The 20,163-nt window shown below is 43.6% G+C and overlaps 1 protein-coding gene across 2 annotated transcripts in view; it reads right to left on the reverse strand.

Annotated features, from left to right (window-relative positions):
* VPS13B (vacuolar protein sorting 13 homolog B) overlaps positions 1–20,163 on the reverse strand; it is a 1,018,523-nt gene that overhangs the window by 484,444 nt on the left and 513,916 nt on the right. For both annotated transcript variants that reach the window (XM_038744561.1, XM_038744562.1), the window contains exon 24: positions 17,329–17,532. In XM_038744561.1, coding sequence (XP_038600489.1) covers positions 17,329–17,532 — 204 coding nt within the window. The remainder of the gene's footprint in view (positions 1–17,328; positions 17,533–20,163) is intronic.

The following is a 20,163-nucleotide window of genomic DNA, read 5'->3' on the forward strand; positions in this document are numbered from 1 at the left end:
AGATACTCTGCTTAAAGAAAGGAAATGAGTGTAATACGTGAAAGGTGGTGTCTATGCCCAGGCTTCAGTTATGCAACCAAAATACTGGAAATGCAAACATTTCAAATAAACCCAAGTTTAATTTTTTTTTAATACGGCCACGTTAAACACGTGAATATTAGGTTCAGATTATGTTGTTGCACATCTTGGGAAAGTTAAAGAGTTACTTTCATTCTTCTAATCTATTTTTGTATATTACATTCTCTCTTCCCTCACAAGAGCAATTTCCAGTGGTAGGAAGACAATCTAAACATTGTGATCACTGCATTCTATTAAAAAAGCTTCTGTTTAGTTTTGGTCACAAACCACGAGCACACAAACGTTAAATGAAAGACATACATTTTCAGAAGACCATTTAAAATCAACTTTAATTATTATTTTTAAAAGTGCTTAGATGGAAACACTATACAGCTAACATGCTAAAAATGTTTCAAAGCAACCTTGGTATTTGAGAATGGAATCTGTAAAACTCCTGTTTGGAATAAAACTTCCAAGCCAATTTGCTTCTTGGAAAACTGGTAGGACCTGGTCTACAGTTCTTCTATACTAGTTGATGCGATCTAAAGTAAGAACAGAATTGGCCTTCAAAAACATGACAACCAATGGATTACATATCAAAGGCCTTTTTTTTTTAAAAAAAAAAACAAACCAAAAACAAAACAACCCACCACCACTACCTCAGCTGTCACAGTGTTACACTGGAGTAGGCAGCTGATAAATAAAAAAACTGAAATGAACTAATAAAGACTAAAGAAAAACACATAATTTAAAAGTTGCTATCAGTTTATTTGAACACTCATTTAGCAACTTAGCTTTGCCCTTAGGCTCTACAAGAATTCCTACAAAATTCCTGGGAGAAGCAGCGTGGCTCAGTGGAAAGAGCACGGGGTTTGGAGTCAGAGGTCATGGGTTCAAATCCCAGCTCCGACAACTGTCAGCTGTGTGACTTTGGGCAAGTCACTTAACTTCTCTGTGCCTCAGTTACCTCATCTGTGAAATGGGGATGAAGACTGTGAGCCCCCCCGTGGGACAACCTGATCACCTTGTAACCTCCCCAGCACTAAGAACAGTGCTTTGCACATAGTAAGCGCTTAATAAATGCCATCATTATTATTAATAGCTGAGGTCATTAAACTTGATTTATTGAAAAGTAAACTACTAAACAGGCTAATAACTTGTCTGAAATCACAAATTAATTCATTTAGTAGCACAGGTACATTTGGAATTCAAGAGAAGCAGAGTGGCTTAGTGGATAGAGCCCAGGCCTAATAGTCAGAGGCACAAGGGTTCTAATCCTAGATCCACCACTTGTCTGCTGGGTGACATTGGGCAACTGTCACCCATTGCCCGGGGATGGGTTCATTCAGGAATATATATATATATATATATATATATATATATATGTGTGTGTGTGTGTGTCTGTGTGTGTGTGTGTGTGTGTGTGCGTGTGTGTGTGTAGAGAGGGGGAGGGAGAGAGAGGGGGAGGGAGAGAAAGAGAGAGAGAGAGAGAGAGAGAGGACGGAAAGCCTGAGTTTCATACAAAATTTATTCTGCGAGGCCAATTGAATTATTTAATTAGTTTGGACGCAGTAAATTGAACCTCCCTTTTGAGAGGAATAAGATTATTTAGTGATATTAGACCTTCCCTATGAGGAGGAATATACTTATATGTTATTTGCGCTTGGCAGAACCCCCAGGTCCCACCCAGGAGGAATTCACTTAGGGTTTGTTGGCACGTGGTGAGGTGGCGAGCTCCCACCCATGATCACTTCCCACTGGGGAAGAATCCACTTATTCGTTACCCACAAGTGGTGAGGCGGCTAGCTCTCACCCACGTGCACTTCCCACTCGGGAGGAATCCACTTATGCGTTACACACCTGTGGTGAAACGCCTGGTTTCCAACTCCACGAGGATTCAGCGGGACGGGACATTCACCCATCCCACGGTTCCTCTCTTGGTGCAGGCAGAGCGGGCATCTCACGCTCCGGGCAGAGGAGACCTACAGGTCTCCATCCACTACACAGAAGTTCAGAGGCCGCAAAAATTTATCACCTGTGCTCCTAGCCCATTTCAGCTTCCGCTCTCCCCCCCAACCCTATACCTAATTTGATTGGCACGGGGATGAAGGACACCTTCTATAATCCCGGTTTGGGCTGTCAATCTAGCAGTTTTGGTTGTGGAGGCGGTATCCCATCCACACTTCCCAGTTCCACCTGCTGGCACGGGGGTCAAAATATAGCATTTGAGATGGTAGGTATGCCGAGGTCACTTCACTTCTCTGTGCCTTAATTACCTTAACTGTAAAATGGGAATTAAGAATTTTAGTGCTTAGAACATAAGCGCTTAACAAACACCATCATCAATTAAAACTGTGAGCCTCAAACAGGATATGGACTGTGTCCAACTTGATTAGCTTTTATCTACCCCAGTGCTTAGTATAGTGCCTGGCTCATAGAAAGCACTGAACAGGCACCATAAAAAAAAAGAGATATTTACTTCCACTTTGGTACTGCCTTGGAAAACTGCTTCACTGAGTGCTTTTTCATAAAATGTTTAGGAAATCAGGCACCAAAATTTCATCTTATGTAACTTTAGTAACATTATAGAGACTTGAAGAGCAGAACAGAAATGCACACCGATTTCAAGAAATGTTAGGAGAAAACTGTTCCTTGTTTACCAGCTCAGATACTGCTGAGGTCAAGAGTGACAGGTTAAGAGACTGAATATTTTTGTCCAGATTTATTCACCTAAACAAAATATATACATAGTCTTCAGTTACAACATATGTTCCCTTTACATGATCTGGATTTTAAAAGATGGAAGCACCTCCAATGCTATAATGTGACGATTGAGTTTTTGCAGAAACCTTCAATCAAGAAAACTCACATTGGACAACTCATCCCATGTCCAATGCTGTGCATCTCTGCACAACTGTTTCTTCCACCTCACTACACTGTTCCGGGCAATGCACATTGTCTGCTGTCATATTCTATCCAAAACATGTAGTGAAACCACACGTTCTAGCTGGAATGAGGGCTTTGGGAATATTTGTCCCACAACACAAGTCAGTTCTGGATATAACAAGATCCACAAGTTTGGCAGAACTGGATTTGGTTGTGCATATACACGTGGTGGTGGGTTTTTTTTTTTTCATCATGATATTTGTTATACCAATGTGCCAAATGTACCAAACACTGATACAAGTCAATCAGTGTTAATTGTAAGCTGAAGCACAAATCTATATCATACAGTTTTGGGTGTTTTTGCTGCTTTTCTGCACATACGGTTCTGCCATAATTGTCGGACACTGTCGACAGTGCAAGCCTGTTGATGCAGCAAGTGCACTGTGGTGTTGAAGAAATGGATTATATGCAAGGCGTAGTGGATACAACACAGGCCTGGGAGCCAGGAGGTCATGAGTTCTAATCTCAGCTCCACCATGTTTCTGCTGTGTGGCCCTGGACAAATCATTTCGCTTCTCTGGGCTTCTGTTCCCCTCATCTGTAAAATGGGGATTGAGACTGTGAGCCCCATATGAAACAGGGCCTGTTTCCAACCTGATTTGCTTGTATCCACCCCAGCGCTTAGTACAGTGCCTGGCACAAAAGTGCATAACAAATGCCGTAATCATTATTATTGAGTGCATATGTGTGTTTATGGAATAGGAGAGTACTCCAATGCAATTTCCCTGTTTTTCCTATGTTTGGGAAAGTTGTGTACATTTAAATATGGCAAAATAACAATGAGTGGCAAGGATATAAAGCATTCTGCAAGCGGTGAACATAATCACATAGGAATGCATTTTTATTGACAAATGAAAATTGGAATCATTTCTCCCTTAGTCCATTAATCCTCAATGAATCCGTGATTGACTAAATATGATTTTCCCATAACACTAGGATCTTTGAGAAAACTATTGCACTATAGCAAAAATGAGTAGAGGTAGACTCCAGTTCTGAATGACCACAACATGGTAAAATCCAAGGATTTGTCATGCAGTAATTGATGATGTAGCCCAAGACCAATAAACCCTGCACTTAAATGACATCTCTTTGAAAAGGGACAGGCTTTCCCAAAGATGGTATATCCAACACCTACTTTTTTGTGAGCTTTTCTCCATAAGGTAATATTCTCCCCAGGCCTTAGTAGAGTGCTTTGCACACAGTAAGTGCTCAATAAATATTGTTGATGATGACTGATAAGACTGTTTACCTTTTCTCAGTAGCTGGAGGTTCACACCCAATCTTGCCAGTTCATAAGTACCAGTGCTTTCCATGAGGATGACTTCGGACTTCATTTTCATCAGTGTGTTCCAATTTTAAGTTTGGTGAGATTGACACTATTTAGGGGATCTTTCCAATGCCTGCCCCTTTTGGAAAGGAAGCAGTGTGTTCCAAATTAAGGGTGCTCAGATATCAGGGTGGCACTGAATACCATTACTACCTCATCGGTGGTTAAACAATCTCTATCCAGGTTGCCAGCTAGCACAGGACTTGAATTGAGCGTAGAGTGCACCTCATCATCAGCCAGATAGGCACCTGAATTATTTCTTTTTCTGGCCATTATGATAGGTCGTGATAAACCATCTAATCTTCCTGTGACCAGGAGCGTTCTCTGTGAAATGGTAGAATCGGGGTAGAGGTGTATTCTGTGACCATGAAACCGAATATCTCTGTGCACCTTCTACCCCAGAAAATACTGTCAGCTCCTGCTTCTGGCCACTGTATCAGCTCCTTTTCATACAGGGGCTTCTGCGGGGCCGGTCCTGTTTGATAATTGTTCAATGAGAGCCTCTCCCACCATTTATGGGGTCTCCTAGAACTACCATCTTGATTTCCACAATTAAACCTCACCCCAAGTAACTGCATTTTTCTTGATACACAGAGACCTGTCAATGATGACGGTCCACTACTTTAAAGGCTTCTCTTCGCTTGGCTGAAATTGGAAACTTAAAATGAAATTACTCTTAAATTTGCTCTTTGTAGACTGGTAAGCCTAAATGTATTGTGTTTATTGGGGGAGAACAGGCAGATTTTTTTTAAATCATCAGTCACCATCGACAGTATTTACTGAGTGCTTACAACATGCAGAGGATTGTACTAAAGCACTTGGGAGAATATAATAAAACATTTTTAAAGGATTAAAGAAGCAGAAGGTGATCATGGCTAATGCTTTGTTAGTAACGACACCCTGAAACCCAGCAAAATACACCCAGAACAGCCTCTATTAACAACAGGTTGGGAGGGGTAGCCAATCCAGAGTTCAGGAAGACTGTGTGGAGCCACAAAAGTGGAATTCAAAAGGACTGAGGAGTCATCAATTCATTAATAGTATTTACTGGGCACTTACCTTGCCCAGAGTACTTTACTAACTGCTGAGGAGAGCATAACAGCAACAGGAACCAAAGCAGCTAACCATTACCAGGAGATATTGTCATAAAGAAGAGAATAATAAAAAGAAGAATTATCGTATTTAAGTGCTTACTATGTGCCAGGCACTGTACTAAGAAGCAAATCAGGTTGGACGCAGTCCCTGAACCATGTGGGGTTCACAGTCGCAATTATCATTTTACAGATGAGGTAACAGGCACAGAGAAGTGAGGCTACTTGCCCAAGGTCACACAGCAGACAAATGGCAGAGCTGGGATTAAAACCCATGACCTTCTGGCTCCCAGGCCTGTGCTCTATCCACGAAACCATACTACAAAGTCCAAGAATAAAAACCTTGATATACTGTAAGCTCCTTGTGGGCAGGAAATGTGTCTACCAGCTCTCTTGTACAGTCCTCTCCTATGTAATTCTATTTATTCTGATGGTTTTGACACCTGTCTACATGATTTGTTTTGTTGTCTGTCTCCCCCTTCTAGACTGTGAGCCCACTGTTGGGTAGGGACTGTCTCTATATGTTGCCAACTTGTACTTCCCAAGCACTTTGTACAGTGCTCAGCGCATAGTAACTGCCCAATAAATATGATTGAATGAATGAATGAATACAGTGCTCTGTATACAGTAAGTGCTCAACAAATACCTCTGATGCGTTAATTAGTTTTAAAAAAAAAATCCAGCAGCAGCAGCCATTAACCCTGAGGGTGCCACCTAGAGAAGAAAGCTCAGGACCATCTATCAGTTTTGAAGACAATGGGTACTGATTATACAGTGCTCAGAGGGGATCTGCAAAACAAAGAGACCCTCTCCCCAAAATGGGCAGGTCACAGGGCCGCCAGGAGAAGAAAAAAGTCATGGTGTGTGATGGGCCAATTCAAAGTTTCTAAAGGTATACGTGACGTGCCAGCAATCCTTGGGACACTTTTCTCAATGGTATTTTTCAACAGCTTACTATGGGCCAGACACTTTACTAAGCACTGGGATAATTAATAATAATAATAATAATAATAATAATAATAGCATTTATTAAGCGCTTACTATGTGCAAAGCACTGTTCTAAGCACTGGGGTGGTTATCAATCAATCAATCAATCGTATTTATTGAGCGCTTACTATGTGCAGAGCACTGTACTAAGCGCTTGGGAAGTACAAATTGGCATCACATAGAGACAGTCCCTACCCAACAGTGGGCTCACAGTCTAAAAGGCGGAGACAGAGAACAGAACCAACCATACCAACAAAATAAAATAAGTAGGATAGAAATGTACAAGTAAAATAAATAAATAAATAAATAGAGTAATAAATATGTACAACCATATATACATATATGCAGGTGCTGTGGGGAAGGGAAGGAGGTAAGACGGGGGGATGGAGAGGGGGACGAGGGGGAGAGGAAAGAAGGGGCTCAGTCTGGGAAGGCCTCCTGGAGGAGGTGAGCTCTCAGCAGGGCCTTGAAGGGAGGAAGAGAGCTAGCTTGGCGGAGGGGCAGAGGGAGGGCATTCCAGGCCCGGGGGATGACGTGGGCCGGGGGTCGATGGCGGGACAGGCGAGAGCGAGGTACAGTGAGGAGATTAGTGGTGGAGGAGCGGAGGGTGCGGGCTGGGCAGTAGAAGGAGAGAAGGGAGGGGAGGTAGGAGGGGGCGAGGTGATGGACAGCCTTGAAGCCCAGGGTGAGGAGTTTCTGCTTGATGCGCAGATTGATCGGTAGCCATTGGAGGTTTTTGAGGAGGGGAGTAATATGTCCAGAGCGTTTCTGGACAAAGATAATCCGGGCAGCAGCATGAAGTATGGATTGAAGTGGAGAGAGACACGAGGATGGGAGATCAGAGAGAAGGCTGGTGCAGTAGTCCAGACGGGATAGGATGAGAGCTTGAATGAGCAGGGTAGCGGTTTGGATGGAGAGGAAAGGGCGGACCTTGGCAATGTTGCGGAGCTGAGACCGGCAGGTTTTGGTGATGGCTTGGATGTGAGGGGTGAATGAGAGAGCGGAGTCGAGGATGACACCAAGGTTGCGGGCTTGTGAGACGGGAAGGATGGTAGTGCCGTCAACAGAGATGGGAAAGTCAGGGAGAGGACAAGGTTTGGGAGGGAAGACAAGGAGCTCAGTCTTCGACATGTTGAGCTTTAGGTGGCGGGCGGACATCCAGATGGAGATGTCCTGAAGGCAGGAGGAGATGCGAGCCTGGAGGGAGGGGGAGAGAGCAGGGGCAGAGATGGAGATCTGGGTGTCATCAGCGTAGAGATGATAGTTGAAGCCGTGGGAGCGAATGAGGTCACCAAGGGAGTGAGTGTAGATTGAGAACAGAAGGGGACCAAGCACTGAACCTTGGGGAACCCCCACAGTAAGAGGATGGGAGGGGGAGGAGGAGCCTGCAAAAGAGACTGAGAAAGAACGACCGGAGAGATAAGAGGAGAACCAGGAGAGGACGGAGTCTGTGAAGCCAAGGTCAGATAGCGTGTTGAGGAGAAGGGGGTGGTCCACAGTGTCAAAGGCAGCTGAGAGGTCGAGGAGGATTAGGACAGAGTAGGAGCCGTTGGATTTGGCAAGCAGGAGGTCATTGGTGACCTTTATAAGGTTATAAGGTGATCCTCTCCTCCTCGTCCCCCTCATCCCCCCATCTTACCTCCTTCCCTTCCCCACAGCACCTGTATATATGTATATATGTTTGTACATATGTATTACTCTATTTATTTATTTTACTTGTACATATCTATTCTATTTATTTTATTTTGTTAATATGTTTGGTTTTGTTCTCTGTCTCCCCCTTCTAGACTGTGAGCCCACTGTTGGGCAGGGACTGTCTCTATATGTTGCCAACTTGTACTTCCCAAGCGCTTAGTACAGTGCTCTGCACACAGTGAGCGCTCAATAAATACGATTGATTGATCAGGTTGTCCCACGGGGGGCTCACGGTCTTCATCCCCATTTTACAGATGAGGTCACTGAGGCACAAAGAAGTGAAGTGACTTGCCCAAAGTCACACAACTGACAATTGGCAGAGCCGGGATAGATACGGCTAATCAGGTTGGACACATTCCATGTCCCACTGGGGGCTCACGGTCTTAATCTGAGGTGCAGAGAAGTGAAGTGATTTGCCCAAGGTCTCACAGCAGACAAGGGGCATAGCTGGGATTAGAACCAGACCCTCAGACCTATGCCCTAACCTCTAGGCCATGCTGCAGCTCTTTGGACTTTCCTAGAGCTATCAATCAGTGCACTTAGTGCACTGCTAGAAGGTGAGCCCACTGTTGGGTAGGGACTGTCTCAAGCGCTTAGTACAGTGCTCTGCACACAGTAAGTGCTCAATAAATACGATTGACTAATTGATTGCACCTCACTGCACTAAGTGCTTGGGACAGTACAATACAACCAAGTTGGTCAACTTGTTCTCTGCCCACCAGGAGTTTACAGTCTAGAAGGGGAGACAAACATTAATGCAAATGAACAACGGAAATATATATGTAAGATACACTAATTTAACCTCAGTTCAACCTCGTCTTTTGGACGAATTTAAGTGTCGGAAATCACTGCTGGCTGGGAGCTGTCACGCTGCCCAAGGAGATTATTGTCATCATTTTCTCAAAAACGGGAAGTCTCACATTTTCCAGGTTACCTTCAGCACAGCTAGTCTGAATCATTTCACTACATGTTGGGGATGTACCTTCTGACTTCTGTCTTTCATTTAGCGATCTGCCTCTTGTTTTTTTTTTTTTTTTCTGAAGTTCTATGGTCCTGTCTGTGGTTTGTTTCATGCTACTAATACAACTGTTGTGTTTATGCTCCCTCTGCTCTAATGGAATGGTTAGCATTTCTCTCAGTTTCAAAAACCCTGCATAGTGATGGAATACCGATCCTGTTGATGGTTGGGGATCAATTAGTGTTAACCAATAGACAAATCCGAACAGTGAGGAAATTATATTTATGAAAAGCAGCTCAGCATCTGACACTTATTCACTTGACAAAGGCCAGAGGGACCAAATTCTGGGAAGTTCTTTCTTTGGGGGATTTTTTTTTTTTCAAACTAAGGAACTGTTTATATGATGAATGAAATACTTATCCTCATTTGGAAAACTTGAATTTCATTTCATTTCACTTCCAAGAGGGAGCTGTGCCTTTCGTTCTAAGGTGTTAAATCATCTCTCTCACCTTACACTTTGACATCATCGCTCCCTTCTTCAAATCCCTCTCCTGGCTGCCCATAACCTCAGTAGCAGATTAAAGTTACTTATTCCTGGCTTCAGGTTTTTCATCACCCTCTCTTTGGTCTATTATGAGCCACACTTTGCTCACCTCTTCTCCCCCAGTAGGAGAGTATGGAAGTCATAACTATTTCTATCCTTGCCAACTTCTTTGCAGATATTAAGCAGTTTAATTTTTGAGAGGCTCGTGTCACAGTTTTTGCAGAATACTTGGTACTTAATGCTGCCTACTTTAACAACCTCCCTGGCACTCACTAGACTTTAAGCTCCCCCTTTTAGACTGTGAACCCACTGTTGAGTAGGGACTGTCTCTATATGTTGCCAACTTGTACTTCCCAAGCGCTTAGTACAGTGCTCTGCACACAGTAAGCACTCAATAAATACGATTGATTGATTTAAGCTCATTGTGGGCAGGGAACGGGTCTGCCAATTCTGTTGTAATAATAATGATGGCATTTGTTAAGCACTTACTATGTGCAAAGCACTGTTCTAAGCGCTGGGGAGGATACAAGGTGATCAGGTTGTCCCACGTGGGGCTCACAGTCTTAATCCCCATTTTACAGATGAGGTAACTGAGGCACAGAGAAGTTAAGTGACTTGCCCAAAGTCACACAGCTGACAATTGGCGGAGCTGGGATTTGAACCCATGACCTCTGACTCTCAAGCCCGTGCTCTTTCCACTGAGCCACGCTGCCTCTACCTTCTCAAGCACTCAGTACAGTGCTCTGCACACAGTAAGCACTCAATAAATACCAGTGATTGATTAATTACAATCATTTTAGACCCATCAAATGCATTTTGTGCCTATTTGGAATGAGGATGCCAGCTCCCCTTAGGCAAGTATCACCAGTTAGCAGCCTTCTCTTAATTCATTCAATCTACTTGGAGAAGTGGACAGAGCACAGGCCTCGGAGTCAGAAAGTCATGGGATCCTTCATTCATTCAATCGTATTTATTGAGCGCTTACTGTGTGCAGAGCACTGTACTAAGCATCTGGAAAGTACAACTCCGCAAAAAAGAAAGGCAATCCCTGCCCATAACAGGCTCACAGTCTAGAATTCTAATCCCGGCTCTACCACTTGTCTGCTGTGTGGCCTTGGGCAAGTCACCTAACTTTTCTGGCCTCAGTTACCTCCTCTGTAAAAGGGGGTTAAAGGCTGGGAGCCCCATACAGGTCAGAGACTGTGTCCAACCTGCTTAACGTGCATTTACCCCAGGGCTTAGAACAGTGCTTGGCACATAGTAAGTGCTTAACAAGTACCATAATTACTGTTATTTATTGAGTGCTTACTGTGTGCAGAGCACCATACTAAGCATCTGGAAAGTACAACTCAGCAACAAAGAAAGACAATCCCTGCCCATAACAGGCTCACAGTCATCATCATCAATCGTATTTATTGAGCGCTTACTGTGTGCAGAGCACTGTACTAAGCACTTGGGAAGTACAAATTGGCAACATATAGAGACAGTCTCTACCCAACAGTGGGCTCACAGTCTAAAATTCTAATCCCGGCCCTACCACTTGTCTGCTGTGTGGCCTTGGGCAAGTCACCTAACTTTTCTGGCCTCAGTTACCTCCTCTGTAAAATGGGGTTTAAGGCTGGGAGCCACATACAGGTCAGAGACTGTGTCCAACCTGCTTAACTTGTATTTACCCCAGGGCTTAGAACAGTGCTTGGCACATAATAATGATAATAATAATAATAATGGCATTTATTAAGCAACTTACTATGTCCAAAGCACTGTTCTAAGCGCTGGGGGGATACAAGGTGATCAGGTTGTCCCACTTGGGGCTCACAGTCATAATCCCATTTTACAGATGAGGTAACTGAGGCACAGAGAAGTTAAGTGGCTTGCCCAAGGTCCCACAGCTGACAAGTGGCGGAGCCGGGATTCGAACCCATGACCTCTGACTCCAAAGCCCGGGCTCTTTCCACTGAGCCACGCTGCTTCTCCAATAGTAAGTGCTTAACAAGTACCATAATTACTGTTATTTATTGAGTGCTTACTGTGTGCAGAGCACCATACTAAGCACTTGGGAGAGTACAATACAACAACAGACACATTCCCTGCCCACAACAAGCTCTGGAAACTACCTGAACCCCTGCAGCCGCTCAGTGGAAAGAGCCTGGGCTTTGGAGTCAGAGGTCGGGGGTTCAGATCCCGGCTCCGCCACTTGTCAGCTGTGTGACTTTGGGCAAGTCACTTCACTTCTCTGGGCCTCAGTTCCCTCATCTGTAAAATGGGGATGAAGACTGCGAGCCCCAAGTGGGACAACCTGATTACCTTGTATCTACTCCAGCGCTTAGAACAGTGCTTTTCACATAGTAAGCACTTAACAAATACCAACATTATTATTATTATTATTATTATTATTATTTTGGCCTAGTGGAGAAAAAGGACCAAAACCAGCATGGAGCATACCTTCTCTCCCATCCCACCCACCACTCCCTAGTCCCACTTCTAGTTTTTCAAATGCTGGCTACATCAGTAGAAAAGGCAGCAGGTGAATCAATCTTTGCAACATGCCAACTCAGGAAGTTCTGATGGTCCAAAAAGAAAGCTAATATGATATTTAATGACCAGATGCCTTTAGGAGAGAGAGCTTTTGTTATTTATTCACTCTCAGTGTGGGGTTTGTTTTAAGAGACTCTCAGGTTCCATTATATTCCATTATATCCATTATATCCAGGTTCCATATATTCCATATATTATATATTGAGAAGCAGCGTGGCTCAGTGGAAAGAGCAGGGGCTTTGGAGCCAGAGGTCATGGGTTCAAATCCCAGCTCCACCAACTGTCAGCTGTGTGACTTTGGGCAAATCACTTCACTTCTCTGTGTCTCAGTTACCTCATCTGTAAAATGGGGATTAAAACTGTGAGCCCCCCATGGGGCAACCTGATCACCTTGTAACCTCCCCAGCGCTTAAAACAGTGCTTTGCACATAGTAAACACTAAACAAATACCATTATTATTATTATTATATTCTGCAATTTTCAAGTTTAGCATATAAAATCCATTGGTTTGTTCCCCAAATTAAGGAGAAAACATCACTCCTCAAAAGAAATTATTAGCCTTTTATTTTTCTGTTTTTAGATGTTACTGGGGAATGGAATAAACTCCTTCGATTTTCCCTAATGAAAAAGAATATAAGCAATGCTATATGGGTCCAGCCAATGGTCTAACCAGACAAGTACTAGTAGCATTAATGATAAGTGCTTTGCACATAGTAAGCGCTCAACAAATACCATAATTATTACTATTATTATGTCCCAAGCATTGAACTAAGGTCTGGGACAGATACAAGCTAAGCATGACCCTAGACTGTGAGCCCGTTGTTGGGTAGGGACCGTCTCTATATGTTGCCAACTTGTACCTCCCAAATGCTTGGTACAGTGCTCTGCACACAGAAAGCGCTCAATAAATACGGTTGAATGAAATGAATGAATGTCCCACATGGGGCTCACAGTGGTACCAAAAGATGGGTACACTAGGCTGGCTGTCCTCATATTTCACTCTAGCAACATTACCCTTGGCCCAGACCTTACAATATATAATCTTAATATTAAATGCTACTACAATCCTATTCTGCCTCCTCCCTTCAAGGTCCTACTGAGAGCTCACCTCCTCCAGGAGGCCTTCCCAGACTGAGCCCCTTCCTTCCTCTCCCCCTCGTCCCCCTCTCCATCCTCCCATCTTACCTCCTTCCCTTCCCCACAGCACCTGTATATATGTATATATGTTTGTACATATTTATTACTCTATTTATTTATGTATTTATTGTACTTGTACATATCTATTCTACGTATTTTATTTTGTTAGTATGTTTGGTTTTGTTCTCTGTCTCCCCCTTTTAGACTGTGAGCCCACTGTTGGGCAGGGACTGCCTCTATATGTTGCCAATTTGTACTTCCCAAGCGCTTAGTACAGTGCCCTGCACACAGTAAGCGCTCAATAAATACGATTGATGATTGATGAAGTAGCAGAGGAGCAGCATGGCCTTGTGGGAAAAGTACCGTCCTGGGAGTCGATCAGTGGTACTGCTGAGCACTTACTATGTGCAGAGCACTGTATTAAGCACTTGGGGGGACCTAAATAATAATCCTGGCTCCACCACTTGCCTGCTGTGTAGCTTTGGGCAAGTCACTTAGCTTCTCTGGGCCTCAGTTTCCTCATCTGTAAAATGGACGTTCAATCCCTGTTCTCCCTCATACTTGGACTGTGAGCCCCATAATAATAATAATAATAATGATGGCATTTGTTAAGTGCTTACTATGTGCAAAGCACTGTTCTAAGCGCTGGGGAGGGGAAACAAGGTAATGGGGTTGTCCCATGTGGGGCTCACAGTCTTCATCCCCATTTTCCAGATGAGGTAACTGAGGCTCAGAGAAGTTAAGTGACTTGCCCAAGGTCACACAGCAGACTTGTGGCGGAGCCGGGACTCGAACCCACGACCTCTGACTCCAAAGCCCGGGCTCTTTCCACTGAGCCACGCTGTTTCTCTATGAGCCCATGCGAGACGGGGACTGTGTCTGGCCTGATTAACTTCTGTCTACTCCAGTACTTAGAACAGTGCTTGAAACATGATAAGCACTTAACAAATACTACCATTATTATTACAATTAAGAAGAAGAGTACGTGCTTAACAAATACTAACATTATTATTACGATTAAGAAGAAGAGTAAGCGCTTAACAAATACTACCATTATTATTACGCTTATTAAGTAGAAGAGTATTTTAATTGGATCTGGTGCCTAGGTCAGACAATCTATAAATTGAATCTGGCCTCTACTAATAATAATAATGATGGCATTTATTAAGTGCTTACTATGTGCCAAGCACTGCTCTAAGTGCTGGGGGAGATACAAGGTAATCAGGTTGTCCCACTTGGGGCTCACAGTCTTCATCCCCATTTTACAGATGAGGCAACTGAGGCACAGAGAAGTTAAGTGACTTGCCCAAAGTCACACAGCTGACAAGTAGCGGAGCCGGGATTAGAACCCACGTCCTCTGACTCCCAAGCCCGGGCTCTTACCACTGAGCCACGCTGAGTAGTTCAGGCTTTGTTTCTATTTTAAAATCACACACTTTAACTACATGCATAGTATAACCACAGAAGAACAAGGAATGAAATCACTACTCTGTTGCTACTTTAGATCTTAATGGATTTGTTGGGAGTTATCTCCTTAAGCTATAAGAACGCTTTTATATGGGATAACTGTTTCTTTAAAGGGAAGATTAATGGAACTTTTCACAAAAACACCACTGAAAGGTTAATCTGATTCTGGGGGCTTCTAAATGGGGATCTCGTACACAGTGACCTAATATATGAGGGTAGTAATGGGTAAGAACACATCTTGATACCAGTAAAAGTTTTGGATGTTGAAAATGAGTTGCCTGTACTCCGCCACCTCCAGATGCTAGCAATTTTTACATTTGTTAAGCACTGATTATGTATCAGGCTCTGTACCAAGTGCTAGGGTGGATATTGGGTTGGACAGAGTTCCTGTCCCTCACTGGGCTCACAGTCTTAATCCCCATTATACAGATGAGGGAACTGAGGCATGGAGAAGTTAAGTGACTTGCCTAAGGTCACACAGGTGACAAGTGGCAGAGCCAGGATTAAAAAATTTGAGGGAAGGTGGTGTAGGCCTTCTGTAAACTGAAATTTGCTTCTCAAGCCCCTAACCTTGGGGCTATCCTCGGCTCATCTCTCTCATTCAACCCACATATTCAATTCATTCATTCAATCATACTTATTGAGGGCTTACTGTGTGCGGAGCATTGTACTAAGCACTTGGGAAGTACAATTCGGCAACATATAGAAACGATCCCTACCCAACAACGGGCTCATAGTCTACAAGGGGGAGACAGACAACAAAACAAAACATGTAGACAGACAAACCTTGTTGGGCCTACCTTCACGTCGCTACAATTCACCCTTCCTAATCCATCCAAACTGCTACTCCTCTGATCCAAGCACTAATCACATCCCACCTTGACTACTGTATCCGCCTCTTCACTGACTTCCTTGCCTCCCGTCTTGCTCCACTCCACTCCTTGCCTCACTCTGCTGCCCAATCATCTTCTAAAACCATGTCTCCCCACTCTTCAAGACCCTCCACAGCAAACAAAAACTCCTTATCAGTGGCTTTAAGGCATTCAATCAGCTTGTCCCCTCCTATCTTACCTCCCTTAATTTCTTACTACAGCCCAGCCAGCACACTTCACACCTCTACCTGCAGTTTGGTTGTTGTGCCTGATTTCATTTATCTATTCTATTTATTTTATTTTGTTAGTATGTTTGGTTTTGTTCTCTGTCTCCCCCTTCTAGACTGTGAGCCCACTGCTGGGTAGGGACTGTCTCTATATGTTGCCAACTTGTACTTCCCAAGTGCTTAGTACAGTGCTCTGCACACAGTAAGCGCTTAATAAATACAATTGATTGATTGATTGATTGATTTATCTCAGGCCAGACCCCTTTCCCATTACCTTCCTCTGGTATGGGACTCCCTCCACCTTCATTATAACTGACCATCCATCTTCCACCTTCAAAGCCGTATTAAAATCACATTTTCTAGAAGAGGCCTTCCAGACTAAGCTCTGATATCCCCTATTCCCTTTCCTTGTGCATTACCCTTGCATTTGGATTTGTGTCATTATTTATCCCGCCCTCAGCCCCACAGCACTTACATACATATTCCTAATTGATTTTGATGTCTATCTCTCCCTCTAGACTGTAAGTTCCTTGTGGGCAGGGAATGTGTCTGGCAACTCTGTTGACGTGTACTCTCCCCAGCGCTTAGTAAAATGATTGATTGATAAGAACTAGGAGCGGCCACCCAGATGAGAATGAGACATCCTTTCACAGGATGTATGTTGGGCCACCCAGGACTCAGAAAAAGTCTGGACCCTGTGATCAGTGCCTCTGAGGCTCACTCTAGCATAGTAGAAGTGGTTCATGAAGAAGCCTAGGGGATGCATAACTGCATGAGATTCTGCTACTTAAAAACCCTCTCCAATCCCTGCCCCGACTGAGCCCAGAGCAACCACAGTCCTAGACCCAGATCTGATTCCGAGAGCAGTGCACACACAGGATCAGATCCCTACAGAAGAATGCTCACCAAAACATCTTCCTCCCCAGTCCTCCGGCTTGGGACAGTTTCCCTCCTTTCTGGCTCCATCTTCTCCTTGCTCTTTGCCCAGTATCCCAATGTTTGCTTATTTTACCTCTATGGGCCTCAGTTTCACCCCGTTCTCTGGGTTTCAAATTTTACTGTTCATTCATTCATTCAATCATATTTATTGAGAGCTTACTGTGTGCACAGCACTGTACTAAGCGCTTGGGAAGTACAAGTTGGCAACATATAGAGACGGTCCCTACCCAACAACGGGTTCACAGTCTAGTGTGCACAGCACTGTACTACATGCTTCGGAAGCACAAATCAGCAACATATAGAGATGGTCCCTACCCAACAATGGGCTCACCTTTATCCTTTTCCTCTCACATCCCCAACAAAACCCAGAAAAAACTCACAGAATAAAAACACACACAGTGAGCTGATTCTGCTGACACCACAGCGGCTAATTCGCATTCGTGACCTGTCATTTTCTGCCAAGGTTACCTCCCTTCTGAGGACTGAACTACTGTAGGGTATCCATCACCACACACATGAGGATGATTATTTCTCAAAAACACTTACCTCTGTAGTGGTTCCAATGTCAGCAGACGGACTGCATGTGCTCGTATCCAGGGGCACTGTACCAACACTACTTCTAATTGGAGAGCTAGGAATAGGCCCTCCCATGGATTCGATATGCACTGAAGATTGATGTAGAACGCCTCTCTTTTGAATCTTATTCCAGACTTGACTCATGGTATCTGCTAGTTCATACAAGAGCTGAACCTGAAAATAAAAGAATGGGAAGTCAATCAATCAATCAGTCAAATTCATTGAGCACTTACTGTGTGCAGAGCACTGTACTAAGTACTTAGGAAAGTAAAACATAACAGAATTGGTAGACACATTCCCTGCCCAGGATGAGCATACAGTCTAAAGAGGGAGAGAGACGTTAATATAAATGAATAAATTAGAGATACATAAGTTCTGTGGGGCTGAGGGAGGGGTGAATTAAGGGTGTAGATCCAAGCACATGGGTGATGCATAAAGGAGTGGGAGATGAGGAAATGAAGGCTTAGGTGGGGAAGGCCTCTTGGAGGAGATGTGTTTTTTAATAAGGCTTTGAAGGTGGGGAGAGTGGTCATCTGTCAGATGTGAAAGCAGAGGCGATTCCAGGGCAGAGGCAGGGCGTGGGAGAGGAATCGGCAGCAAGTTAGATGGGATTGAGATTCAGTGAGAAGTTTGGCACTAGAGGAGTGACACGTACAGTGTAGATTGTAGCAGGAAATTAGAGATGTAAGGTAGGAGGGAGGTGGATGATTGAGTGCTATAAAGCCAATAGTAAGGAATTTTTGATTGATGCGGAGGTTCTTGAGAAGTGGGGAATGAAGGACTTAACGTCTCTGTAGAAAAGTGATCCAGGCAGTGGAGTGAAGTGTGCACTGAAATGGGGAGACACAGGAGGCAAGGAGGTCAGCAAGGAGGCTGAGGCAGTAACCAAGGCTGGATAGGAGAAGTGCTTGGATTCACGTGGTAGCAGTTTGGATGGAGAGAAAAGAGTGGATTGTATCAATGTTATGAAGGTTGAACCGACAAGATTTGGTGATGGATTGAATATGTGGGTTGAATGAGAGAGATGAATTGAGGATAAAGCCAAGGTTATGGGCTTGTGAGATGGGGAGAAGGTGATGCCATCTGCAATGATGGGATAGTCAAGCAGAGGACAGGGTTTGGCTGGGTTGTCTGTCTCCCCCTTCTAGACTGTGAATCCGTTGTTGGGTAGGGACCGTCTCTGTTGCCGATTTGTACTTCCCAAGGGCTTAGTACAGTGCTCTGCACATGGTAAGCACTCAACAAATACGACTGAATGAATGAATGGGAAGATAAAAAGTTCTGTTTTGGACATATTAAGTTTGAGGTGTTGGCGGGACATCCAAGAGGAGATGTCATTCATTCATTCATTCAATCATATTTATTGAGCACTTACTGTGTGCAGAGCACTGTACTAAGCGCTTGGGAAGTACAAGTCGGCAACACATAGAGACGGTCCCTACCCAACAGTGGGCTCACAGTCTAGAAGGGGGAGACAGAGAACAAAACATATTAACAAAATAAAATAAATAGAATAAATATGCACAAATGAAATAAATAAATAGAGTAATAAATGTCCTGAAGACAGGAGGAAATGCGAGACTGCAGAGAAGGACAGAGATCAGGGCCAGAGCTCTAGATTTGGGAATCAACCGCGTAGAGATGGTAGTTGAAGCTGAGGGTTTCGAAAGAGTTCTCCAAGGGAGTGGGTGTAGAAGGAGAATAGAAGGGGACCTGCAAGTCTTCAGACACGTCAGTTCCCGTTTTCAGAAGTACGTGAAACCAAAGTCGAATATAAGAATGAACCAGGAGGTGTCCTTCTTCTTCCCAGAGTCCCAGCTACGCAATTAACTAAGACGCTAACTGTGAGAAAGCCACCCAGATGCCCTGTACCACAGCTAGCTAAATTGAAGAACAGGAAGATGTAAGATGCCTCAGGCCTTCCTCATAACTAAGAACACATGACAATGGATCAAAAAAGGAAATGACATGCACTCCTTGGAAGAAGGGCTCTATACACATTCCGTGCATTTTTGAAAGGTGGTGCCGGAGTCGACTGTTGAGATTTTACAACAGCTTCAGCAGCTTCAGTGTGAAACATTAAGTGCATAAACACACAGGGGGAGTTCATAAACAAAAGATATGATACTAAAACTGTCATAAAATTACCCACGTAAATGCATTTGGTGCATTTTTATAAAGTAACATTTATACTTCTGAATGATTTTACTTGCTCATATTTTGTCTGCTCCTTGGTCAATCTCTTCTAGGAAAAAAAAAAAACCCACCCACAATGGAGCTCAGAAAACTCAGATCTACCACAATGCATGAAGCTGCTCTCGTAGATAAAGAGTATGTACAATTTTACTTATTATTCTCCTGAGATAGATCATTCCAATATTCAGAGAACATACTGTTTGGTCATACGTTGTTTGATTAAATTCTAAGATATTTACACAAGGTTTCATAAATAAGCATTAATCATGGAAATTGTATGACAATATATTGCCTTATACTATATAAAACAAGTCCAGAGAAAAATGCAAACACAGTATATAATCAGATCCACAGCTGGATACCATACTCTGCTTGCCATTATAAAAAACAAAATTCTCAGATTTATAAGAAGTTTCAGCCTGAGGACACATCCAGATGATGAAGCTGGTTTCTTATGTGGGCAGAACAGATGCAGAAACACTCCTGTCAATCCGTATTTGATATAAAACAGTACTTCTGTGTTTTTTCTGCTTTGTGTGATGAAGTCTCAAATCTCATGCCCTGTACTTTCTTAATAAATTAGCATGTTCAGATTTCATATAAATGCTT

The sequence above is a fragment of the Tachyglossus aculeatus genome, chromosome 4, assembly GCF_015852505.1.
Source record: "Tachyglossus aculeatus isolate mTacAcu1 chromosome 4, mTacAcu1.pri, whole genome shotgun sequence".
Taxonomy (NCBI): domain Eukaryota; kingdom Metazoa; phylum Chordata; class Mammalia; order Monotremata; family Tachyglossidae; genus Tachyglossus; species Tachyglossus aculeatus.